General features: G+C 43.8%; 1 protein-coding gene across 1 annotated transcript in view; it reads left to right on the top strand.

The window, feature by feature from the left end:
* The first annotated feature begins 2541 nt into the window (after positions 1–2541).
* Positions 2542–20950, top strand: part of SLC44A3 (solute carrier family 44 member 3) — a 42874-nt gene continuing 24465 nt past the window's right edge. Inside the window, exons 1-8 of the mRNA XM_054384422.1 lie at positions 2542–2571; positions 5695–5837; positions 6406–6542; positions 7888–7981; positions 9453–9622; positions 10157–10246; positions 10879–11003; positions 12493–12679. Of these exons, the coding sequence (XP_054240397.1) occupies positions 5695–5837; positions 6406–6542; positions 7888–7981; positions 9453–9622; positions 10157–10246; positions 10879–11003; positions 12493–12679 (946 nt within the window). The 5' untranslated portion in view covers positions 2542–2571. The remainder of the gene's footprint in view (positions 2572–5694; positions 5838–6405; positions 6543–7887; positions 7982–9452; positions 9623–10156; positions 10247–10878; positions 11004–12492; positions 12680–20950) is intronic.

Genomic DNA, 20950 nt, shown 5'->3' on the forward strand with positions numbered 1-20950 from the left:
GTGGACCTCCTCTGGACCTGCTCCATGAGGTCCATGTCCTTCCTGTGTTGAGAACTCCAGAGCTGGACACAGTACTGCAGGTGATGTCTCACCTGAGCAGAGTAAAAATACTTCATTTACAATTAAAAAAAACAATCTTATTCTAATCCTGAGCTATCAGGTATCAGATAGCTTTCCCTAGGCTCATTGAGGGACTGATGTTGCTTGCTAAAAGCCAGCCTTACTGCTGATTCCAGTGGTTTTCCATCAACTTCAGCTGCTCAGAATCTGGATGTTATTAAAAATATTTGCTCCATGTGCTGTTTCCCTTATTTCCAAATAAGAACGCAACACAAATGTTGAGAAGAATCATTCAAAATGGGCCAGATAAACAATGCAGGCTGCTATTAGCAGGTGATGACCGCAAAGCCATCCAGTCCGAATATCAGCTTTCACCATTGGCATTGCTCTTACAATGATCAGACAATCAAATTAGTCTTTGTATCAAAAGTTATTAACAACTCTTGTTATTTTTCTTGATAAAATACTGAGCTTATGGGAAAAAAAGTTTCACATTACATTTCACATTTATATTTCAAGGGAAAATTACCTTTTTTTCCCACTTTTTTTTTTTTTTTAATGTGCAATAATATAAAGAGAAGGAAAAGTTACTTTCTCTGTCTAGGTTCTACAGACACAAAATTACTTTTGCAACCTTTATTAAAGATTTTGTTCTAATTTCCACACAAATTATAAAAAACTCTGTGCAAATTCATTGAGTATTAAAAGATACAATGCTGATAAAGAATGGTGAATTGGCCAGAAACTAAATGGTTTAATAAAGAGGTTCTTAGAAACCTTTCTCTGAACCACCTCTTGAGAGTGGAGATAGTGGTAGGAAATTTAAATCAGAATGTAGTGAGCCTTGTTAAACCCCTTAGAAAGTCCATTTCAAAAACACTGCACAAGTTAACTCTTTTGGATTTATTTCCATTTTGGCAGGACTCTGTTTCATTCCACTTGAGAACTGCAATGAGATTTTTTTTTTTCCTTAAGCAAGGCCATTTCAATGCTCTGTCTCTTGAACAGGTTGGGCCAATTCTTAAACAGCTTTCCAAAACAGCTGCAATTTAATTCCATTCTATTGCAACTGCAGATGTTGTACTGCTTTTTAAAGAGGATGCATTTTCCACTGCCTGTCAGGAAGGGAGCAAAAATGAACTTTTAATGTATTTTCCATTTATAGTAGTATCTTTCTCTAGATAATGGAGCTGAATTTAGTGAACATAAAAAGAGAGACAGCACTGAGAAACCAGGTTATTAGAACCGGCTAATAAATTGTGCATTCATCACTCAGTCAAGTTACAAGCAGTGATCCAATTAGCAGTGGGTGCGGCATTCACATAGACATCAACGACAGCCAGTCCACTGTGCACACAACAGACACAGAAGCTGAAACGGAGTGCAGCCAGGACAGCCAAACAGGGGCATCAGTTGGCTTTACACAGGGAAGCGGCTCGCATTTTGCACTGGCAGTAACAAATCTGCAACTATTCCCGTAAACAACTAACAGTGAAAAATAAACTTCCCACTCTGGCCAGCGCCCGGTTGCAAGCTTGCGTCTGTGAGCGAACTCCCAGCTCACCCCGGCCCCTCGCCCTAAGCGCTGCCGCGCTGCCGCGCTGCCGCGCTGCCCCGCTGCGGAAGGGAGGGTCCCCGCCCGGGAGGGTCCCCGCCCGGGAGGGTCCCCGCCCGCCGGGCCCGGGCAGCCCGCCGCAGCCCCGAGCGCCTGGAGCGCAGGGGCCGTCTCATCGGGGTCCTTGACTGTAGACAAGGGAGAGCTCCACCCGTGCTCCCGCCGAGGACCGCCGTGCCCTGGCCATGCCAGCCGCCGGCGCTCCAGCTTCGGGGAGAACAAATGCCGTTTCCTCCCGCAGACGCAGCTGTCCGGCGGGACGGCGGCCGGCCCGCCGCGCCTCTCCAAGAGGGGCGGCCGGGCCCGGGCTGGCAGTGCCTGGCAGCAGCGGCAGGAGGAGCTGCCGGGGCTGCCACCTCCCGGCCGGGCGCTCCTCCCGGGCGGGCCCGGCCCCGCCGCGCGTACTGCGGCCGCTGGTGCCGTGCCCTAGCGGGCGTCGCCCCACCGCGGCTATTGAGCTGGTTTCGCCCTAGGCCCGCCTGCCGCCCCCGTGCGGCCCGGGGAACGGCAGCATGGAGGGCCGCGGGGTCCGGCGGCAGGTGAGCGCCGAGCGGCAGGGGGCGGGGAGAAAAAGTGGGGCCGGGGCCTGCCGCGGGTGGCTCGGGGTGACAGAGGTGGGGTAGCAGCTCAGTGCGCTGCGGACGGGTGCTGCTGCTGTTGCGGCAGAGAACTACCTGGTGGGAGGCGTCTGAAGTGCCGGGTTATGTTCGGGTGCTGACTCAGGGCGTTCGGAACTTGATTGTAATTTTACAGCAAGTTTGTTTCTTTTCTTCTTCGTTTCGTGTTAGGATTCTGGAGATGGTGTTTGTGAACTACGGGAATGGAGACCAGTCGTTTATAGGAAGTGCACTGACACTCTCTGGTTGCTCTTCTTCTTTCTTTTCTGGGCTGGTTTGGTAAGCATGCTGCTCTTTTTTTTTTTTTTTTTTTCTTTTTCCCCTTGGAGAAAAATCAGATCCAAGGTTAATGAGGCTCTGCACAGTATTCTAACTCTAAACTGAAATGGTCATAGATGCAGGTGTTAGGGTCCCGGAACAACACTAGGGCAGAGCTGACCCTTGTGACAATCCAGTGCCTTACTGCAGCGTCTGTTACACAGACTTCCAAGTTCTGCCGATGTTTTAGATTTAGAATTAGATCATTAATAAATTATTCGAGGCTCTGCCTGGGCTATTGTTTCTGCTTATCTCATTCATTGTAGTGTTGCTGTCTTACAGCATCTCTCTCGGATGTTGCATCCTGTAACTGCCTGTCCTGTGCTTAGTACAGCAAGCAAGCTTTTTCTTCCTGAAGTGTGATTGTTTTTTTTTCCTGGTATGCCTGAGGCTACTCCGTTTTCAGCTCAGTTCCAAATAACTCTTCAGTGGTAGCTGATGCAGAGGAATGCATGCAGGTTTGGAGTACTGCATAAGAACTTTGTGAACAGGATAGGATTTTTTATGTGCTGTCTTTAGTGTTTTGACCAGTGGAGGGAATCATAGAATTGTCAGGGTTGGAAAGGGCCTCAAGGATCATCTAGTTCCAACCCTCCTGCCATGGGCAGGGATATGAAACTTGTCACCAGTGAAGATTTAGATTTTTGTTTTCTCTCACTGTTTTTATTGCTTAGTTTTTGTAAAATAGCTTATTGCATGCATGTATTTGTTTTCTTTTGTTTGATCTTAGTTGTAAAAGATTAAAGTGTTTTTTTGGTAACACTGAATTGTTCACATAGTGGGAAAAATTGAAACCGCATGTTCAATTTGTAAAAGAGGAGGCTTAGGGGAGACCTCATGGCTTTCTATAGACACCTGAAAGGAGGTTGTGGATAGGTTGATGCTGGTCTCTTCTCACAGGGAATTAGTGGTGGAACAAGAAGGAATGGCCTGAATCTGCAGCAGGGCAGGTTTAGACTGGAGAGTAGGAAGAATTTTTTCCCAGCAAGATTGGTAAGGGATCGGAATGTGCTGCCCAGGGAGGTGGTGGAGTCCCCAAGCCTGGATGTGTTTCAAGGTGGTTTGGATGTGGTGCTGGGGGATCTGGTTTAGGTGACCCTTGTAGATTAGGGTTCTGGGTTGGACTTGGTGATCCTGAGGGGCTTTTCCAACCTGAATGTTTCTGTGATTCTGTGATTCTTTGATAACTGTGGAAGTGTGTATATAGACACACCCTTCCAGCAGTCCTGCAGCCATTTATTATTTAAGAACATTCGTGCCTTGTGTCCAGCATTTTGCACTTAAAAAACACCAAATAATTCACGTGTGTGCGGCAAGCCACACTGGTGGCAGCAGACCTGTAGTGTCCATCTTTAGAAGGAATGCCAGAGTTGTTCTGAAAGCATGTTTCAGGTTGAGCTGTAGGTCATTTTTCCTTTTTCTTCTGAGAATTAATGTAATTATTAACAAATATTTGCTATGTAAATGAACTGGATCTGAAAATATTTTCTGGTTGTAACAAATGCCACATCCAGAATTAGTACATCAGTTATAATTCTAGAGTCTCCACAAAGATCTCCAAAATTAACAGCATTAACATTCACTCATAATAAAAAGCAATTAAAAATATTTACTAATTACACTGCAAGCATAAGTGAAAACAAGAATACAGTGGGAACTACAGCAGCATGTATTTACATGAGACTCAGTTTTTGCCCAGATCGCATCTTTAGTCACCAGTGTTAAAAGGAGAATAACAAATTAAAGCTCTAAACCTTAAGTAAGAAAGCACTTGTGCTGGGTGGGGTATTTGCAGTCTGTCTCCAGCACAGCTGATATTCAACAATATCCCCATGCAAAGTAGTAGTGGTTAATGTGGGACTGAAAATACTTGCTGCTGCCAGCAGCTGGCACACGGCCGAAGATCTTGGTGTATTGTCCTTGGTGTGTGCAAAATGAGGTTTATACCCCATGGGACAGAGGAGAGGGTTGAACCACTGAGTTCTTCAGTAGCTGGAGTGCTGTGAATAAGCCTTTGGGTAAAGTAGTGCTCAGGACTTCTCCTGCTTCCTGGCAGAAGGATTACTACTTCTTGGCATTTGGAAAGGTTCTTTGCAAGGGGTGTTCTGGCCCTCATGGGGCCAGGGTTTAAGCTGCATTCCTAGGCAAGATGTCTTGTATTGACTAACTGTTGCTGCTACTTGGCCAAAGGAGGTGTCTAGCTGCTCCTTGGGTTTGCAGGGAGCTGATACAATGGGGCTTTGATATGACAGCAGAGTGCCTAAAAAGATGTGTGCAGTGTTGCTTTCTCCAGATTTTTCACTTCTGTTAAAGAATGCATCTTCCTGAATTTCCATTTTAATTACACTTTATGTGTTTAAAATATACCACAGATGAAATTCACAGCAGCTGCAAGGGTTCAGTGTTTCAGCAGATCTATTGCCCAGGTGTGTCTGGAAGGGCACCCTGGAGAACCAGAAGCAGTGTCTGTTGAGAATTTAGCCTTCTGGTGATCTGGTGTCATGGATTGAGTTGAGCCTGCTGTTGTTACTCATTGTTTGGCTTGCTTACTGCTTTGCACTGTGCTTTTTCTACAAGCAGGCTAAGGGAATGATGCATTTTGGACTGTGTTTATTTGATTTTGCTCAGTAAACTCTATTCTTATCTCACTTTTTTGTGTCTCAGTCTCGAGTTTTTGTGTGTTACTTTCCCCCTCACTTCTGTTGTGGGGAAACAGACAGGCTAACCCCCTGCTTCGGTTTGACCCACTTTGTTCTGATACAAACCATTACCCGCTGCCTAGTGAAACACATGAAACTCAGTAGAGCCAGTGTTTAGCACCTTACTACTGCTTTTCGTGTGTCTTTCTTCTCCTGTGATACTCTGCTTAATTTATACACTTTGAACATCATGCAAAGGAAATCTCTAAAGAGCCAGTCAGGCTACACTTGTCCATATGTCTTGCTGCAGCTTGTGCAGGGGGGTGAACTGTAGATTTAACTGCTTGCATATACAAGATAAAAATGCATGGGTTAAAAGGTGTATTTACTGAATGGGAAGGAGAGGCTGTTGTGGCATGGTTTCACACTAAAAATGTATCAACAGATGTTTGTCACTGGCTATGCTGTGATGGCTGGTGCTGCAGAAAGACTTGTGCTTGGATATGACAGCTTTGGGAACGTATGTGGCAGGAAGAACACTCCTGTGGAAGGGGCACCCCTTTCTGGACAGGATATGACTAATAAAAAGTAAGTACATCAGATAATGGCTAAATACATAAAACGTTTGAGAACTTAGTAGGATATACATCTTCTAATTGTCAGTCACACACATGCACATGTATATACATGTGCTTATTTTGAAAGGCAAGAGAAAAAACAGTGTGAGAATGGTGCATATTGTTGAGTGAAACTGAGAAATTAAGATACAATTTGAAAATGTGCTACATTGTTATGCTTTATGCTGTCTTCGTCTTAAATGGGGCTTTAAATAGGACTCCTGCCAAGCCAGCAGTCATTCTATACAACAAATCTCTGTATGTAAGGAAGTGGCATGACGGAGCTCCCAGTCATTCTGTCACCTGCCCTTGTAGAATGGCACCCACCTTGACACCTTCTGATCCCATATCGGAACAAAAAATGAAGTGTAAAAATGTGGCATGTTCCTAAATTGCTTCTTAACTTCTGACATTATATGTGGATAAATAGTTTTATTTGCTTTGAAGCACTTTAAAAAGCTAGAAAGAAGGCTCAGAATTTAAATCTACAAAGCCCCAGCATTTTGGGTTTTGAGGATCTTTTTATTTTTTCTTTCCAGGTATGTGTTCTTTCTGAATTCGTGCAGCCTGGAAATGCAAAGCTTCAAAATAAGTTCACTTTCCTTGTGTGTGTCTAGTTGTCCAGAAGAGAAACTCAACTCTTTGGAAGATCTCCAGAGTTTTGCAAGGAACAATGGTGTGCAACAGGGAATATGAATATCTTAGTGTGTCTGTAAAACAGCACAGCAGCTTTCACTTTGTTATTCTTACCTTTGCTGTGCTAGGGAGTCATTCTTACCAGGAGTTTTCAGAGCAGCCCCTGGCAACAGAAAATAAAACGTTTTGTTCCTGCTTTAGTTTCTGGAAATGTTACAGCTCTCTCAGGCAGATTGGAAAGTTGTTGATTAATTCCTTTGCAGTGCTGAGATAATGCAGTAGAAAACTGGCTGCTGAGAATAAACCAGTGTCGTTTGGTGGAGGTGCCAGCAGGCAAACAGAGCTCTCAAGCTATTTGAGAAACTTGTCCAAATGGTTCATTTAAACTTAGTTAAAACAAAGTGTTTCCAGAGAAACACAATTGGGTTTATCCCTTTAGATATCATATCCCACAGTTAGATTTTTTTTTTTTAATTTGATTCTGTTCCAGATGGATGTGATGTCAGAAATAGCTGTTGTGCAAAAGAGGCAGCTCAGGTCACTCACGTGACCTGCAAGGCATGCAAGTAGAATAACCTGCACTAGCCCTCATTCCATAGGGCATATATGAACTGCAGACCATAGGAGTGTTAGTGGTTGTTGTTGTTGGAGGTCAGCATTGCATACTTTTTTGGCTTGTTGTTTTGTTTGGCAAGGACTGCTATTGAAACTGACAACATTTGTTTTAATCTCACTTTGAGATGGTTTGCCGTCATTTGGTATGTAACAAAAGCTGCAAACAGCTGGGATATTATTTAAGCATTTTTACTGTAACCAAATATAACTGCATGAAGTTCCAACTGCATGTGAAAACAGCTTGCATGTTTGTCTCGAGGGAGAGGGCAGTATTGCATTCTGAATGCCTCAAATACATCCAGCCTGTCTCTTCCAGAAGCTTTGTATAATGGAGCAGAGTATTATTGCCGGAGTACCTGGTAATATTTAGCTCAGAGCCCAGCAAGTGTTCAGTTTCTGGATAGTTAAATATTCTATTCTAAATCATGAGGGGGCTAGTTCTGGTGTAGCTTCTGTCATGATAGGGTTTTCTGTTAGTTTAATGAGTAAGAGTTTAGAGCAGAAGCATTGTGCTGTGGAACAAGCAGCGTGCCTGCCCTCCAGGGAGATTAGTAAGTGGTAATTACAGTTAAGCCTAGAAGGCAAAATATTCCACAGAGGTTGCTTTAGGTTTACCCAATTAACTATTTTTTAATTTACATTTCCACTGGAATATCAGAGATGAATATGTCCTGCTGGGGGGTGAAAGAAGTGTAAACAAAGCTGAACTGATAATGTGTTTTTCTCTAAAACTTTAACTAAGTTACTCTTTCTTATTTTTCCCTTCTTAGGTTCTTGTCTCTGCGTTTACAACCTGAACGTTTCCAGTTACACGCTAGATCCAAAAGCAGCTGAGCTGTGTCCCACACTGCCAGTTCCACCAAGGTCTGAATTACTGAGTACTTTACAACAGCCTTGGTCAGTTTCTTAAGGTTGCTGCTTCCTTGCAGTGTGCATGCAGCTTCATGCTTTGTGCTCAGAGTGGTTATGCTTCTGTTTGTTTCTGTACCTACATCCTCATGAGTTCTCACGTGTGCCTGTGAACACACCTGTCCCACATGATGAACAAGGACTGCATTCCCTCCATCCCTCTACCCTTTAGAGATTGTTCCTCTCCAAATCAGGAGAAAAGCATGACATATGAGGAGCAACTGAACTCCTGCACAGACTCTCGCTTTCTCTCTTAATGCCAGTGAAGGGGAGCTGTGGCCTTACTTATTATCCCAAACCCAGAAATGACCAATCAGCATCATTCCATAGCCAGCTGACATGAAGCCCAGGTCTGTTAATGACACTGTCTTTAACACTGGGTGTATTTTGAGTCAAAATCCTTAAACCTATCATTTTGAATTCCACTGTGTCATTAAAATATAGCAAAGGATCGGAGCCTTCCTGTTTGTGGAGCTAAGTCATCTGCTCTGAACAAGAGAAAAAAGAGGAAGAAACCAAAAAGAGAGCAGGACACACATAAACACGTTACAGACAGTGGATCAAAGGAGAGCATGTCAACTGATGGGAAAATACGGTGTGGTTTACTTCTTTTAGACTCCTTTCTGTTTGACAAGGAACTCAGAAAAATTATTCATCTTGCACAGTAATATTTCATAGCAGAAGCAAAGCCATATGGAGATGTTTTTAACTGTTGCTGTACAAACCTCTCCTTTTTAGGTATGAACACGTCTTTAGCTGCTGTTGTGCAGCATTGCCAAAGTGGCACAATAAGGATATTCAGGCAACTGGACTGAGAGTGCCAAATAATTTTGTATGCAGATTTTTGGTGGTGCTAATTGTACCTTACAAATATTTTTTGATGTGGCTTTCAGAATGCTCAAATATGATAAAAAACAAATGCAAGATGTTTGTGGTTTATCTAGAATTACCTCCAACAACATAGCTTACAGCTATGTTAGCATGGCTTTAGGCTTTGTAGAAACACATAGGAGCACAGCAGGTGAACCATGGGAATAGGAGCTACCTGCTGATGGTGACTGAGATAGTAGTTCATTTTTTTCCCCCAAGCTGATCTTGATTGGATCTTCTGCTACAGTGCTACAGGTATAGTGCTGCTAGGAGTTTATTCTGCAAATAAAACTTAAAATCAGCATTTGTAACAGACTGCTGCCATGCCTAGTGCCCTGCTGTGTCAGACCTCATGTGCAATGTCTCTTCCTGGGCAGGGATGATGCTTGCCAGGTTACAGATCAGATTGGCCAGCTGTGGCTGCAAAGCTGTGTTGAGAATGCTTGTAGAGGACTGACAAGGGCTTGAAAGAGAATCGTGGAATGGACCTCTGTGGATTTGAAACTGTTGGTCCAGTAATTTAGATTTTTAACCATCTTCGGTTTTAACCTTCCAGTAAATCTTTTCCATTATTGAATCGATGTGTTCCACAAAGTCCTGAGTGTTATTCCCAATATGCCTCTGTCTTGATCAACATGGTTAATGAAATGGATGTGTTTCACCGTATCCTGAGCGGAATATTGGTAGGAAGAGATACTGTGATAGGACTGAGTGTCTTTGCACTAGGTAAGCTTATGAAAAAAGAAAAATGAATAATGGTATTAAATTAAAATGTGAGTTTTAAAATGTTTCTATTACTTCATAGTTTTAATTTCAAAGTGATGTTTTCCTTATTTTCTGGGCAGAGTAGGTTTTAAGAAAGAAATTAGGAAACATTTAATAGATTGATGAAATACAGCTCTGTGAAACAGCAGATTCTGTGCTGCTTGGTATGATCATAGACCTAAGAAATTTCTGATTGAAAAAAAATGGCACCAGCGTGAACATTTGAACTTAAACTTATACAAAATATTGCAAAGCTCATCATTGCCAAGGTGAAATATTTTAGTTACAAGTTCACTGTTAGTAGGTTATAGGTAACTGAGTGTTTTAAATGTGAAAACGGTTGCTAGCTTTACTAAATGCTGTTGCTTTTGGCACCGCTGTTTGAAAGTAATAGCTCAAATTCTGCAAGAACCTTGAATTGATATTTAAAGAGAGTAAGAATTAAGTTAAATGGCTTGTAACATTCATCATAAACTTACTTGGTCTATTTTCCAGCCTTCTCTTTTATAGTGATTTTAGCCTTCAGATTTATTCGGACGCTTCTTGTGCATACTTTGATTGCACTACTGGTGTTTGGTTTGTTGTGTGAGTACATTTCCCTTTTAGCATGTGTTTAGTTGAATGGATCAGCTCAGTGAGTGGAAGAAGGTGCAGCTGAACAAACAGCTATCCTTTTTCTTCATGACCATCTAGAGTAACCTTAAGCTAACTGCAGCCATTTCCAAGTTGGGCCCTGCTTACCTTTTGGTGCCAAGGTCTGGCTGTGCTGTTCAGATGCTGAGTGTTGGGATGATGTTGATTTTTTTTTTTTAACAGATGCTTCAAAACAATATTTTTTTTGGCAGATGAATGCAGTTGTGAAAGTGCTACTGTTTCAAAGAAAGTTTAGTGAAGTTTTACGTTGCCTGCTTCAGTAAAGAGCCATAGGAATGTGTCCAACTAAAGCTTGCCATTCCATGATAGTTAGCCGGAATGAAGTGGCCTGCTGGGGCTTTAGAATAACTGCAAGAAAACCAAACATTCTGCTGCAGTTTTTAGAATAGTAGATCATGATGTGAATTTTCTTTGTGCTCACTGGTGCTGCACCTCTCTGCTGCATGACAATATTCCTGCACTGAGCCAGAGTTAGGCACGATGGTGAGAGGCTCAGGAGGGAGGCTGAGTAGACATCAGTCTGGGGAGTGCTGCCCACCTTCACACTGCTCTTGTTTGCTCAGTTGTCTCAGGTGTTGTCTGGTGGCTCTATTACGACTACAGAAACGATCCCAGCACTGAATTGGAAACAGAAAAGGAAAATGTAAAATTTCTCCTTGGGTATGCTATCTTCTCAACAGTACTTACTGTAAGTAGCATTTTATCCTAAGCAATGGCAGAGGCTGGTTCTGCAGCTGTAAAAATAATTCCTCATTCCTTCCAAATCCAAACCCAAGAATCAATTATAAACTCTGTTTATACTCATTTAAATACTTTTCATTGTGAAATTTGTTTCGCAGCACAATGCTCTGCCATGCTTCAAACCTGTACAAACAGTGTTAGCGTTGGTGGTGTAGAAATGTTCCAGCCCTGTTCTTCTCTGTTCCAGCTAACCAGAAAATCATGTGGAGGGAACAGAGAAGCACTGGCTCCATGTGAACATGAGATCTGTGTACTCAGCATACCGTGGCACCCTAGGGGGAGGGGTAGTGAGGCATAGGCAGCAGTGTATAGGCCTCAAGTTTCGGCGTTCCAATCTACTTTTCTGCTTTTCTGAGTCTGGCTTGCAACTTTTAAAGTGATTTTTTTTTTCCCCTCTGATATGGCAGTGTCAAAGGAGGCATTGCTCAATGTGAGTGTACAGGGTATTTGTACTTCAGGAGTCATTTGTAAGAATAATTTTTCTTCTGTTTTCTTAAAGCTCATTGGGATCCCTAGAGTGAAATTCACTAGATAGGAACAGCCTGACAGTTTAGAGTCACAAGTATAAATGTGTTGCAGATCAGATTTTTTTCCTGTATGACTTACAACCTTTTTAATTCTGCTGATCATAAAGGGATAAGAAAAGACTCCCTTGCATGTGTGCATGCTCCAGTACAACTTGCTTTCATTGGGAGAACCGTGGTGCATCCACTTCTGCAGGTGACCCTTCTCTTTTCAGCCAGTGCCTTCTTTCTACAGCAGGCAAGAAAACGAGTGAAAAAACTGCCACTGGTTGCACTTATGTTATGGCTTCCAACCTCTTTTAGTTGTCTTTCATCATTGCTTATCTTATAGAATGAACTGGGCACATTGTGGTCTTTTTGACTTGGGGTTTTGTTATTTTGGTGGGTTTTTTTGTTTTAACTTTGAGAAAAAAACTATTTAAAGGAGATTTCTTTTTATATCTGTTTTGCTTCTATACGTGCACTGCTGTTGGAGTAGTTTGGTTGTGCTGCTGTCCTTTCTGATCCTCCTACCTTTGTGACATGAGTAGGTGTGGTGGGTTGAAATTAACCCCTACAGCAGGAAAAAAGTGTAAATATTGTTAACGTACAAAGGCAGTGTGTAGCATGTGATGTGCGTTTGTGTTTGCTTTAAAGCAAAACAAACTGTTCCCATTAGGTGAATTACAGTTTTACCAATCCTATTTTGTTTAAAAATCCAAGCAGTAGTAATGGTTTCAGAAAACCAGATTCTAATCCACAGAGTCTTTGAGAATAAAGACAGCATCTCAGAAAGCTTTCCAGTGAAATTACACAAACTTGCTTTGTGTCTTTGTGAAATCTGTAGCCCCTGATCCCACGTTTCACAGCTCTGATACTTTTCTTAAGGAAATAAACCCCAAACTTGACAATTTTTTTTATTTCCTGTAACAGGTTGTTCTGCTTTCCCTTATGCTTCCACTGAGAAAGAGGCTTCAGTCCACTATACAGCTCTTTCAAATTGTTAGTGAAATCATTGGCAGAATTCCTTTCCTCCTGTTCCAGCCATTCTGCACCTTTCTGATCCTCGTGATGTTCTGGGTGTTTTGGGTTGCTGTACTACTTAGCTTAGGAACAGCAGGTGAGTATATGCTTTTCATGGCTCTCGATGAGTACCGTCTGTTTCCTAAGTTGAATTCTTAAATGTGGGTCCTGCAGGTGTTTATGTACAAAATGGCAGGGTTGGGCTGGCAGTGCTGCACTGGCAGTGCTGCACTGACAGAGTTACTCTTTCCTTTTCATTTGGTTTGTTTTTTTCTTTTCCCCCCATTTGTTGGAGTCTTCAGCATCACCATGGTTCTATGAGTCACAGCACTGCAAAAGAAAGACCTTTGTTCCTATATGTAGGCTTCAGTTTTGTTATTTCTCAGTTACTTAATGTTAGATTACAGTAGTTAGAGTGTTATGTTTGATTTAGTTAAGCGAAGAAAGTAAGAGGAGGAAGGAGACAGCTTTTAGTGCAGTTGTTATGCAGCAACCATTCTTCTGAGTGTATGAACAACGTGCAGCTGTCATGGAGGCTCATCACTGTTTCTGACTCGGGGGGGGCAAGGGGGTGGTCTTAGGAGGGGGTTTTGGGGGGCTGCAAGGTGGGTTTATTTAGGATCAGTAACTGGGCTCCATCTTCATGTGAGAGGCTGAGGACAAAGATGAGGGGCTGAGAGGGCTTTGGGCGTTTGGAGGTTCAAGGGGGTTTTGGGGGACGTTTTGGGGGGGTAGGGGGCTTCAAGGTGGGTGACCAATCTGATGTCCTTTTATGATCAGGTTACCACTTGATGAATGCAGGGCATGAATTAGCATGTCATTACACTTCAGTCCTGTGTTAAATGCATCTAAGCATCATTCTGAGTTCCTGCATAATCATTTCATAGATGTGATTGGAAAAGCAAAACATGTTCTATACCTCATTTTCTGCAGAAAACAGTCACAGGGCAGGGTTAGACTGGACAGACTGTAGGGTTAGACTGGAAGCCTGTAGTCTACCTGGACTTCAGCAAAGCCTTTGGCACTGTCTGCCACAACAAGCTCCTGGCAAAGCTGGCAGCTCGTGGCTTGGACAGATTCACTCTGAAATGGGTCAAGAACTGGCTGGAGGGCCAGGCCCAGAGAGTGGTGGTGAATGGTGCCACATCCAGTTGGCAACCAGTCACTGGTGGTGTCCCCCGGGGATCAGTGCTGGGCCCCATCGTGTTCAATATCTTTATCTTTATCTGGACGAGGGAATTGAGTCCATCATCAGTAAGTTTGCAGATGACACCAAGTTAGGAGCAGGAGTTGATCTGCTGGGGGATAGAAGGGCCCTGCAGAGGGACCTTGGCAGGCTGGATGGGTGGGCAGAGGCCAAGGGGATGAGACTTAACAAGACTAAGTGCAGGGTCTGCACTTTGGCCACAACAACCCCAAGCAGCACTACAGGCTGGGGACAGAGCAGCCAGGCAGAGAGGGACCTGGGGGTGCTGGTTGATAGCAGCTGAACATGAGCCAGCAGTGTGCCCAGGGGGCCAGGAGAGCCAATGGCATCCTGGCCTGGATCAGCAATAGTGTAGCCAGCAGGACAAGGGAGGTTATTCTTCCCCTGTACTCAGCTCTGGTCAGGCCACACCTTGAGTCCTGTGTCCAGTTCTGGGCTCCTCAATTCAAGAGAGATATTGAGGTACTGGAAGGTGTCCAGAGAAGGGCAACAAGGCTGGGGAGGGGTCTGGAGCACAGCCCTGTGAGGAGAGGTTGAGGGAGCTGGGGGTGTTCAGCCTGGAGAAGAGGAGGCTCAGGGCAGACCTCATTGCTGTCTACAACTCCCTGAAGGAAGGTTGTAGCCAGGTGGGGGTTGGTCTCTTCTCCCAGGCAACCAGCAGCAGAAGGAGGGGACACAGTCTCAAGCTGTGCCGGGGAGGTCTAGGCTGGATATTAGGAGGAAGTTCTTCACAGAGAGAGAGATTTGCCATTGGAATGTGCTGCCCAGGGAGGTGGTGGAGTTGCCATCCCTGAAGATGTTCAAGAGAAGCCTGGATGAGGCACTTAGTGCCATGGCCTGGTTGATTGGATAGGGCTGGGTGATAGGTTGAACTGGATAATCTTGGAGGTCTCTTCCAACCTAGTTGATTCTATGATTCTATGATTTGGGATCAGTAACTGGGCTCCACTCTCATGTGAGAGGCTGCCAAGGAAAGTGAGTAGTTCATTGACAACTGCTACCATTATTAAGACTGGTACAACAGTATTTGGATTAATCCAGAGGTTTCTGCAGTGGCAGGGGAGGTGGTCTCTAGAAATAGTCAATGACTATGAAATGTCTGCAAGAACAAGTTTCTAGGATGGAACTGGTGTTACTGAGGGGCATACCACTGTAAGAGCTGCCACTGACTGAACTGGGGTAGCGTGGATTTCATCCCTTGGCCTAGCATCCTGCCATCCAGAACAGGGAGAAGTTGTTCTTCCATGCAATGTCACCCAAAGTGAAGAAGCTGAATTCTGTGGAGCTCTGGGGATAAATCCTCCTTTAGGCATCAACCTGTGTAAATAAGAAGCATTATGATTTAGGGATTGGTTTTGTTTTGTTCATTTTAAATATCTAGGGCCACTGGTAGGAGTCAGTTGTCCTTTGGATTGACGTTGATGTAGAATTGATGCAGACAGAGGCAGTTGTTTGACTGCCTCATAATTTTTTATTTATTTTATAGACTTTATCTATTCTGAAACTTGGCAGTGGTTTCTATGTGGAAAACCAAATCCAGCCTAACTCTTCCAATGTATTTCATCTTGTTTCCACTGCCCCTTGAGATGGCAGCTGTAGTAACTCCTCTGTACAGGCTCACAGCTCCTTGCCTGGCCAGAAAAGCCTCCAGCATTTCTGAAGTTGAGCCCAAAACTGTTTCTGCAGCCTTTTCCCGGGTAGCTCATGCCTGTCAGAGATGGCTGCTTTGAGCACATGCCAGGCTGATAACCTGTTTCTCTTGCAGAGGAGTCAGACCTATCAAGGCCAAATGTCCAGTTTAGCTTGTGATCTCTTTGTGAGTTGTTTCTCCCTAAGTAGTCAAGCAGATTTGCTTTGCTTTAGGTGTCATGGATATTCCTTTTGCACATTCCTCTGAGATGGATTTTCCCTTCCCAGTGGTAGCATTATGTGCCAGACACAGCTTTGTGTGCTTTTTAGCTTTTCTCCAAAATCTTCATCCCATTTATGTTCATATCTGCCAGGCAGGAGTAATTTTCAAGGTAACATTAACTATAGTCAGTCTAGTAGCAGGTGAATGAAATCCATTTGAACACACATTTGTGAAACATGGAATTGATAGTAGCTGTAAGAGAAATATTATATCCTTGATGCTGAGCTGGCCCATTCCCCCCAAGAAAATTCATTGCTACTCTTAATATACACACATAAGGATGTGTGAAGCTTGCCCTTGTGAACTCTAAACTTAGGAAATGCCAACTGAGTCTATTGTATTCAAAAGCTTTTGGAAACGTAGCAACCATTACAAGTGTGGAAATATTCTAGCTCATATGACAGAAAAGTGCAGGATGGGCATGCAGTCAGGTACTTCCAGGGTGCTTTTACAGACTCTGCAGGAAAGTAGAAACTTGCACATTCTACCTGAAAGCAAATTCCATGTGTATTCACAGAGAAACAAAAACCAAGGAAAACTGCCTTGGAGAGGCTTTTTTGTGCTTTATCCATGTTGTTCCATTTTCCTTCACTGGTTATATTCTCTGTGTCCTCTTAGACCTTTCCATTAAACTTTGCTCTGTTGAAACCTCACCTGGAGTACTCTGTACAGGGCTGAAGCCCTCAATATAGGAAGGACATGGACCTGATGGAGAGGGTCCAGAGGAGGAGGGCCGTGAAAATGATCAGGGGATTGGAACAGCTCTGCTATGAGGACAGGCTGAGGGAGCTGGGGGTGTTCAGCCTGGAGAAGAGAGGGCTCCAGGGAGACCTAATAGTGGCCTGACAGTACCTGAAGGGTGGGAAGAGCCTGTTTACAAAGGCCTGCAGTGACAGGATGAGAGGCCATGGCTTTAAGATGGAGAAGAGCAGATTCAGATTGGATGTTAGGAACAAGTTCTTTACTATGCAGGTGGTGGAACACTGGAACAGGTCAGCCAGGGAGGTGGTTGGGGCCCCTTCAAAGTGAGAATCAACGAGGCCCTGGGCAACCTGCTCTACTTGGGGATGTCACTGCTGACTGTGGGGAGGTTGGACTGGGTGAGCTTTGGAGATCCCTTCCAGCCTGGACCATTCTGTGATTCTATGATTCTATTGTGTTTTTCCTCTGCCTGCTTATGGAGTAGGATTCAAAAAGTTTGTGACTTGCTGTTAGGTTCATAGTGCAGCACACGTCTCATCAATCCTTTATTTGTTGTCTCCTCCCTGCCATAATAGGAATGCTGATGTTTCCAGCCAGTGATAACAACAGTACAGTGCAGAAGGCAGCTTCTTAGTAGAGTGATGTTACAGTTTCTAGGACACATTACTAGTCCTAAAAGTGTTTTGAAAGAATTCACTTTTTTCCATAAGAAGGGAGGGTTATTTCCAGGCCACTCCATGTTAATATATTGCTCACATGAGGGATCTGGTAAAAAATATTTTAACTGAGGTCTTCTGCAGAATGTTTTTAGTGTAGCTGTCAGTCCTTGTGATATTTTTCTGTTAACAGTTACCATGTTGGTATTTAGAAGAGAATGTGCATTTGATCAATAATCCAAACCAATTCCAAGGTACAGTATAAGCATGAATTCAGCTAGAAAAATGCCATTCTACATACTCAATTACTTTGATTTTATTTATTCTATCCATTTGCAATTGTTGCTTTTGTTATGCTGTATATGTTAAATGATGACTGTCATTGCCCAGCAGGTGCAAACCGAGTTCTTAGCAGAGTTCAGGGGCTGAGGTGTTTCTGTACAGAACATGGCGATGACCTGCAGAAGCCTCACTGTCCACTAGGTGCTGATAAAGCAGCAGGAGAAAGCTGCTTCTGATAACAGAGGAACTCTTGAGAGGAGTTTTAAAAACTGAAGAGGTAGCAAAGGATTGTTTTACCCACGTGACAAAATAGATCGGTGTCAGCAGCAGGTATGATAGTTTGAATTTCCAGGCACATACTCTGCCCTCGGATTTGTTTCGTAGTTCAAAACTTGGCCAGGTGAAGAGTGGACCAGATTCGGTATTCAGAATATCCCCTTAGACTGTATTGCAAATTTTCAGTCCAAAGATGAGTCCTATGAAATGCTGCCTCTGAAGAGCAGCTCACTGGTGGTTGTTTTTCTGTCATAGGACTTACATGTCCTGCAAAAAGAAAAGCCTGCAGCACTGTAGGCTGAATAGTGCAGCGGCAGAACAGCATTGGATTTGACAAATAGTTGCCTTCCAGTGAAATACAGTTGGTGGTCTTCCTGGGTTTGACACTGACTTCTCAGAAACATTTTCTGGGGCTATGCTGACTGTATTTTAAATGCAAACATACCAAGAAAGCTGAAAAACAGAAATGTTTGCAAAGAGACTAGTCTTTTGTCTGATGCAGGGAGATGAGGCAAGTGGAACTGGCGTGCTGCTGTGCAGCACCTGTTCTTACCATTTGCCTTGGATCCTCACTAGTTCTATGATTTTTATAGTGTCTCTGCACTTGGTCCTCCTTTCAGCTGTGGTACACCTGATCATTATGGACCATACAGGCACCTTATTCTCATCCCGTCCAATAGTCAGTGTTAGTCTAAGGAAAGACTATCCTCTTGGGAGCTATAGGAAGCTGTAGCCTGCACTTGGCAAGTCTGCATAAGTATGCTCATTACTAACTTGTAACACGTGGATACCTGAAACACTGTTAAAATGCATAAGCATTCCCACTGGTTTTAAGGTAAGCACCTGCTTAAGTACCTTGGTAATTCAGAATCTCTATGAGGAGCAGAGACTGAGTGAATTCCAGACTTAGAAAACTAGTAGAAATGCCAAAACTCCATGAGACTTGGTACAGCACAAAGAGTGGCACCAGTTAGAACCATTAGCTGGCTAGGAACGGCATTCAGCTGTGCTTTGGAAAAGCTGATATGTCCTCAGGGTATTGAGTTTTCTTGTTTGCTAATTTGTGCAGCATTTCACTGTAGAACTGAGGTGGCCATGTGGCACATCAAAGCATGCCTTTCAGCTCTGCAGCATGCAGCAACTGTGAGGCTCACGTGGCACAAATGCTGTGCGTGCAATGTAGAACGCGAAGGCAGCGCGGGGTTGGTGTGCAATGAAGGTGCATCCTACAGGCAATGAAGCAATAAAACTGCCACATAGAGCTGTGCAGTAGCAAAACCAGCAATAAAAATGTGCTTCTTGCTGGGCCCTCGACGTTTCAATTACAGTCAGGTAGCTTAGCTGAAAATGCCACTGCCTGGAAAAAAGCTGACTAAGATAACACAATAAATGCTTTTTCAGGAAGCATGGAGATTCAGTGCATGGTGCCAGAACCTTGCCTCCCTTAGCAGTGGGGAGGGCTTGTTGTGTTCTTACATTAGCAGGAACTGATAAACAGGGTCCCAGTATTTTCTGGCCGGCGGTCCTTTGTTTCTGATCAGGATGTTGCTGGACTAGTCTTGCCAAGAGGTTTTGTCACTCACAAAAGCCTGCTGCTCCAGGCATCAGCAACACCTTGGCAGCAGCAGCTGCCAAGTAAGAGCATCTGACAGGGGTCTGAAGGTACCAAAATGCAGCTGATGGTACTGCACATGCATACTGACAGGTGTCTTTGTTGTGCTGGAGCACTGGGCTGCAGTCAGCTGGAGAAACTTGTAATTCTGCTGCAAACACCTGTGCCTGCTTGCATTGTTAACAGCACTTCTTTTGAAGCACTTGTGCTGATCAGAGGGGTGGGTGGTCAGCACCTGTCAGGCTGTGCTACCACCCAACAAGATCTGGACAGGCTGAGAGCTGGGGGAAGGCAAACCTCATAAAGTTCAGTAAAGATAAGTGCAGGGTCCTGCATCTGGGGAGGAATAACAACAGGCACCAGGACAGGTTAGAGGCTGCCCTGCTGGAAAGCAGCTCCATGGAGTCCTAGTGGACAGCAAGTTCTGCATGGGACAGCAATGTGCCATGAGAGCCAATGGGATCCTGGGGTGCATCAAAAAGTGTGGCCAGCAGGGCTAGGGAGGTTCTTTACCCCCTCTGCTCTGCCCTACTCTGTCCAGCTGGGGGCTCCCCAGTTCAAGAGAGACAGAGACCTGCTGGAGAGAGCCCAAGGGAGAGCCATAAGGATCCTTAGGGGACTTGAGCATCTCCCCTGTGAAGAGAGACTGAGAGCCCTGGGCCTGTTTAGTCTGGAGAAGAGAAGGCTGTGGAGGGGATCTGATCAATATCTAATTTGGGGTAGATCAATCTTTTTCATCATTTATGGACAAACAGGTCTTGGTTCTGAAGATGCACAAAGCTTGACCAAACTTGACGGTCTTGCTGAAAACAAATCTTTGTTTTTTCTAAAACTTTTAGCTGTTCTGGACTCTGTGTCTGAGGAAAATGGGACAAAAATAGGTGAACCATTTCCTAGGAAGCTTTGTGTGTGTAGTAGTTTTAAACTGGAAGGTGATGTGCTGTCCTGTGGAGAATGCAGAGCCATGGAACCATTTAGGTTAGAGAAGACATTTAAGGTCATCAAGTCCAACCACAAACCTAATGCTGCCAAATCCAGCAAACAGATACATAAAGAATTAAAGCTTAGGCTCTAATGCTGTCCTAGCAGGAACAGACAACTCTGTCTCAAGTTGTTACACCTTTCATGGAGTCAGAATAAGAAACTTCTCACCCCCAGAGACTGTTTAATTCTGTAAGCCTGTTTAAGGTTAATAGACTTAAGGCTTGGTAAGCTAAAAAACAGCAATTCATGGAGCTAGGGACATTGCACTAGGAAAAAATATCCCAATGCCATTATCCCCTGACTAGACTCCAGAGTCAAGTGACATAATAGGATTGCACAGAGAAAGGGATGATTGCTAAGCTGAGTTACCCCCACCTTTGGTAAAGCTACTTTTTGAATGCGGAATGAATTCTTGGTTATTAGCAGAAATGGAGGCAGAGGTTTTTAGCTTGAATAAGTGAACTTGTCAGCGTTCCTGAATGCAATATGAGGCCACCTTTGTGTACCCATATTTTGCACAAAGAATGCAAATTACAGACAGCAGAAAAAGTTACCATTGTTCTAATTAATTGATGTAGTTAAAAGTAGTAATTAAAAATAGTACTTTTATTTTGTTGTGAGTTTAGTTCAGATATGAATGAAGAAAGTGAAGATTTCCTTTACTTCTAAGCCTTTGATTGCTCAAATTTTGGGCAACGCTTTCTGGGAAATTTGACTAATTTGTAGCAGACCTCTGG

This window comes from Indicator indicator, chromosome 10 (genome assembly GCF_027791375.1).
Source record: "Indicator indicator isolate 239-I01 chromosome 10, UM_Iind_1.1, whole genome shotgun sequence".
NCBI classification, from domain to species: Eukaryota; Metazoa; Chordata; class Aves; order Piciformes; family Indicatoridae; genus Indicator; species Indicator indicator.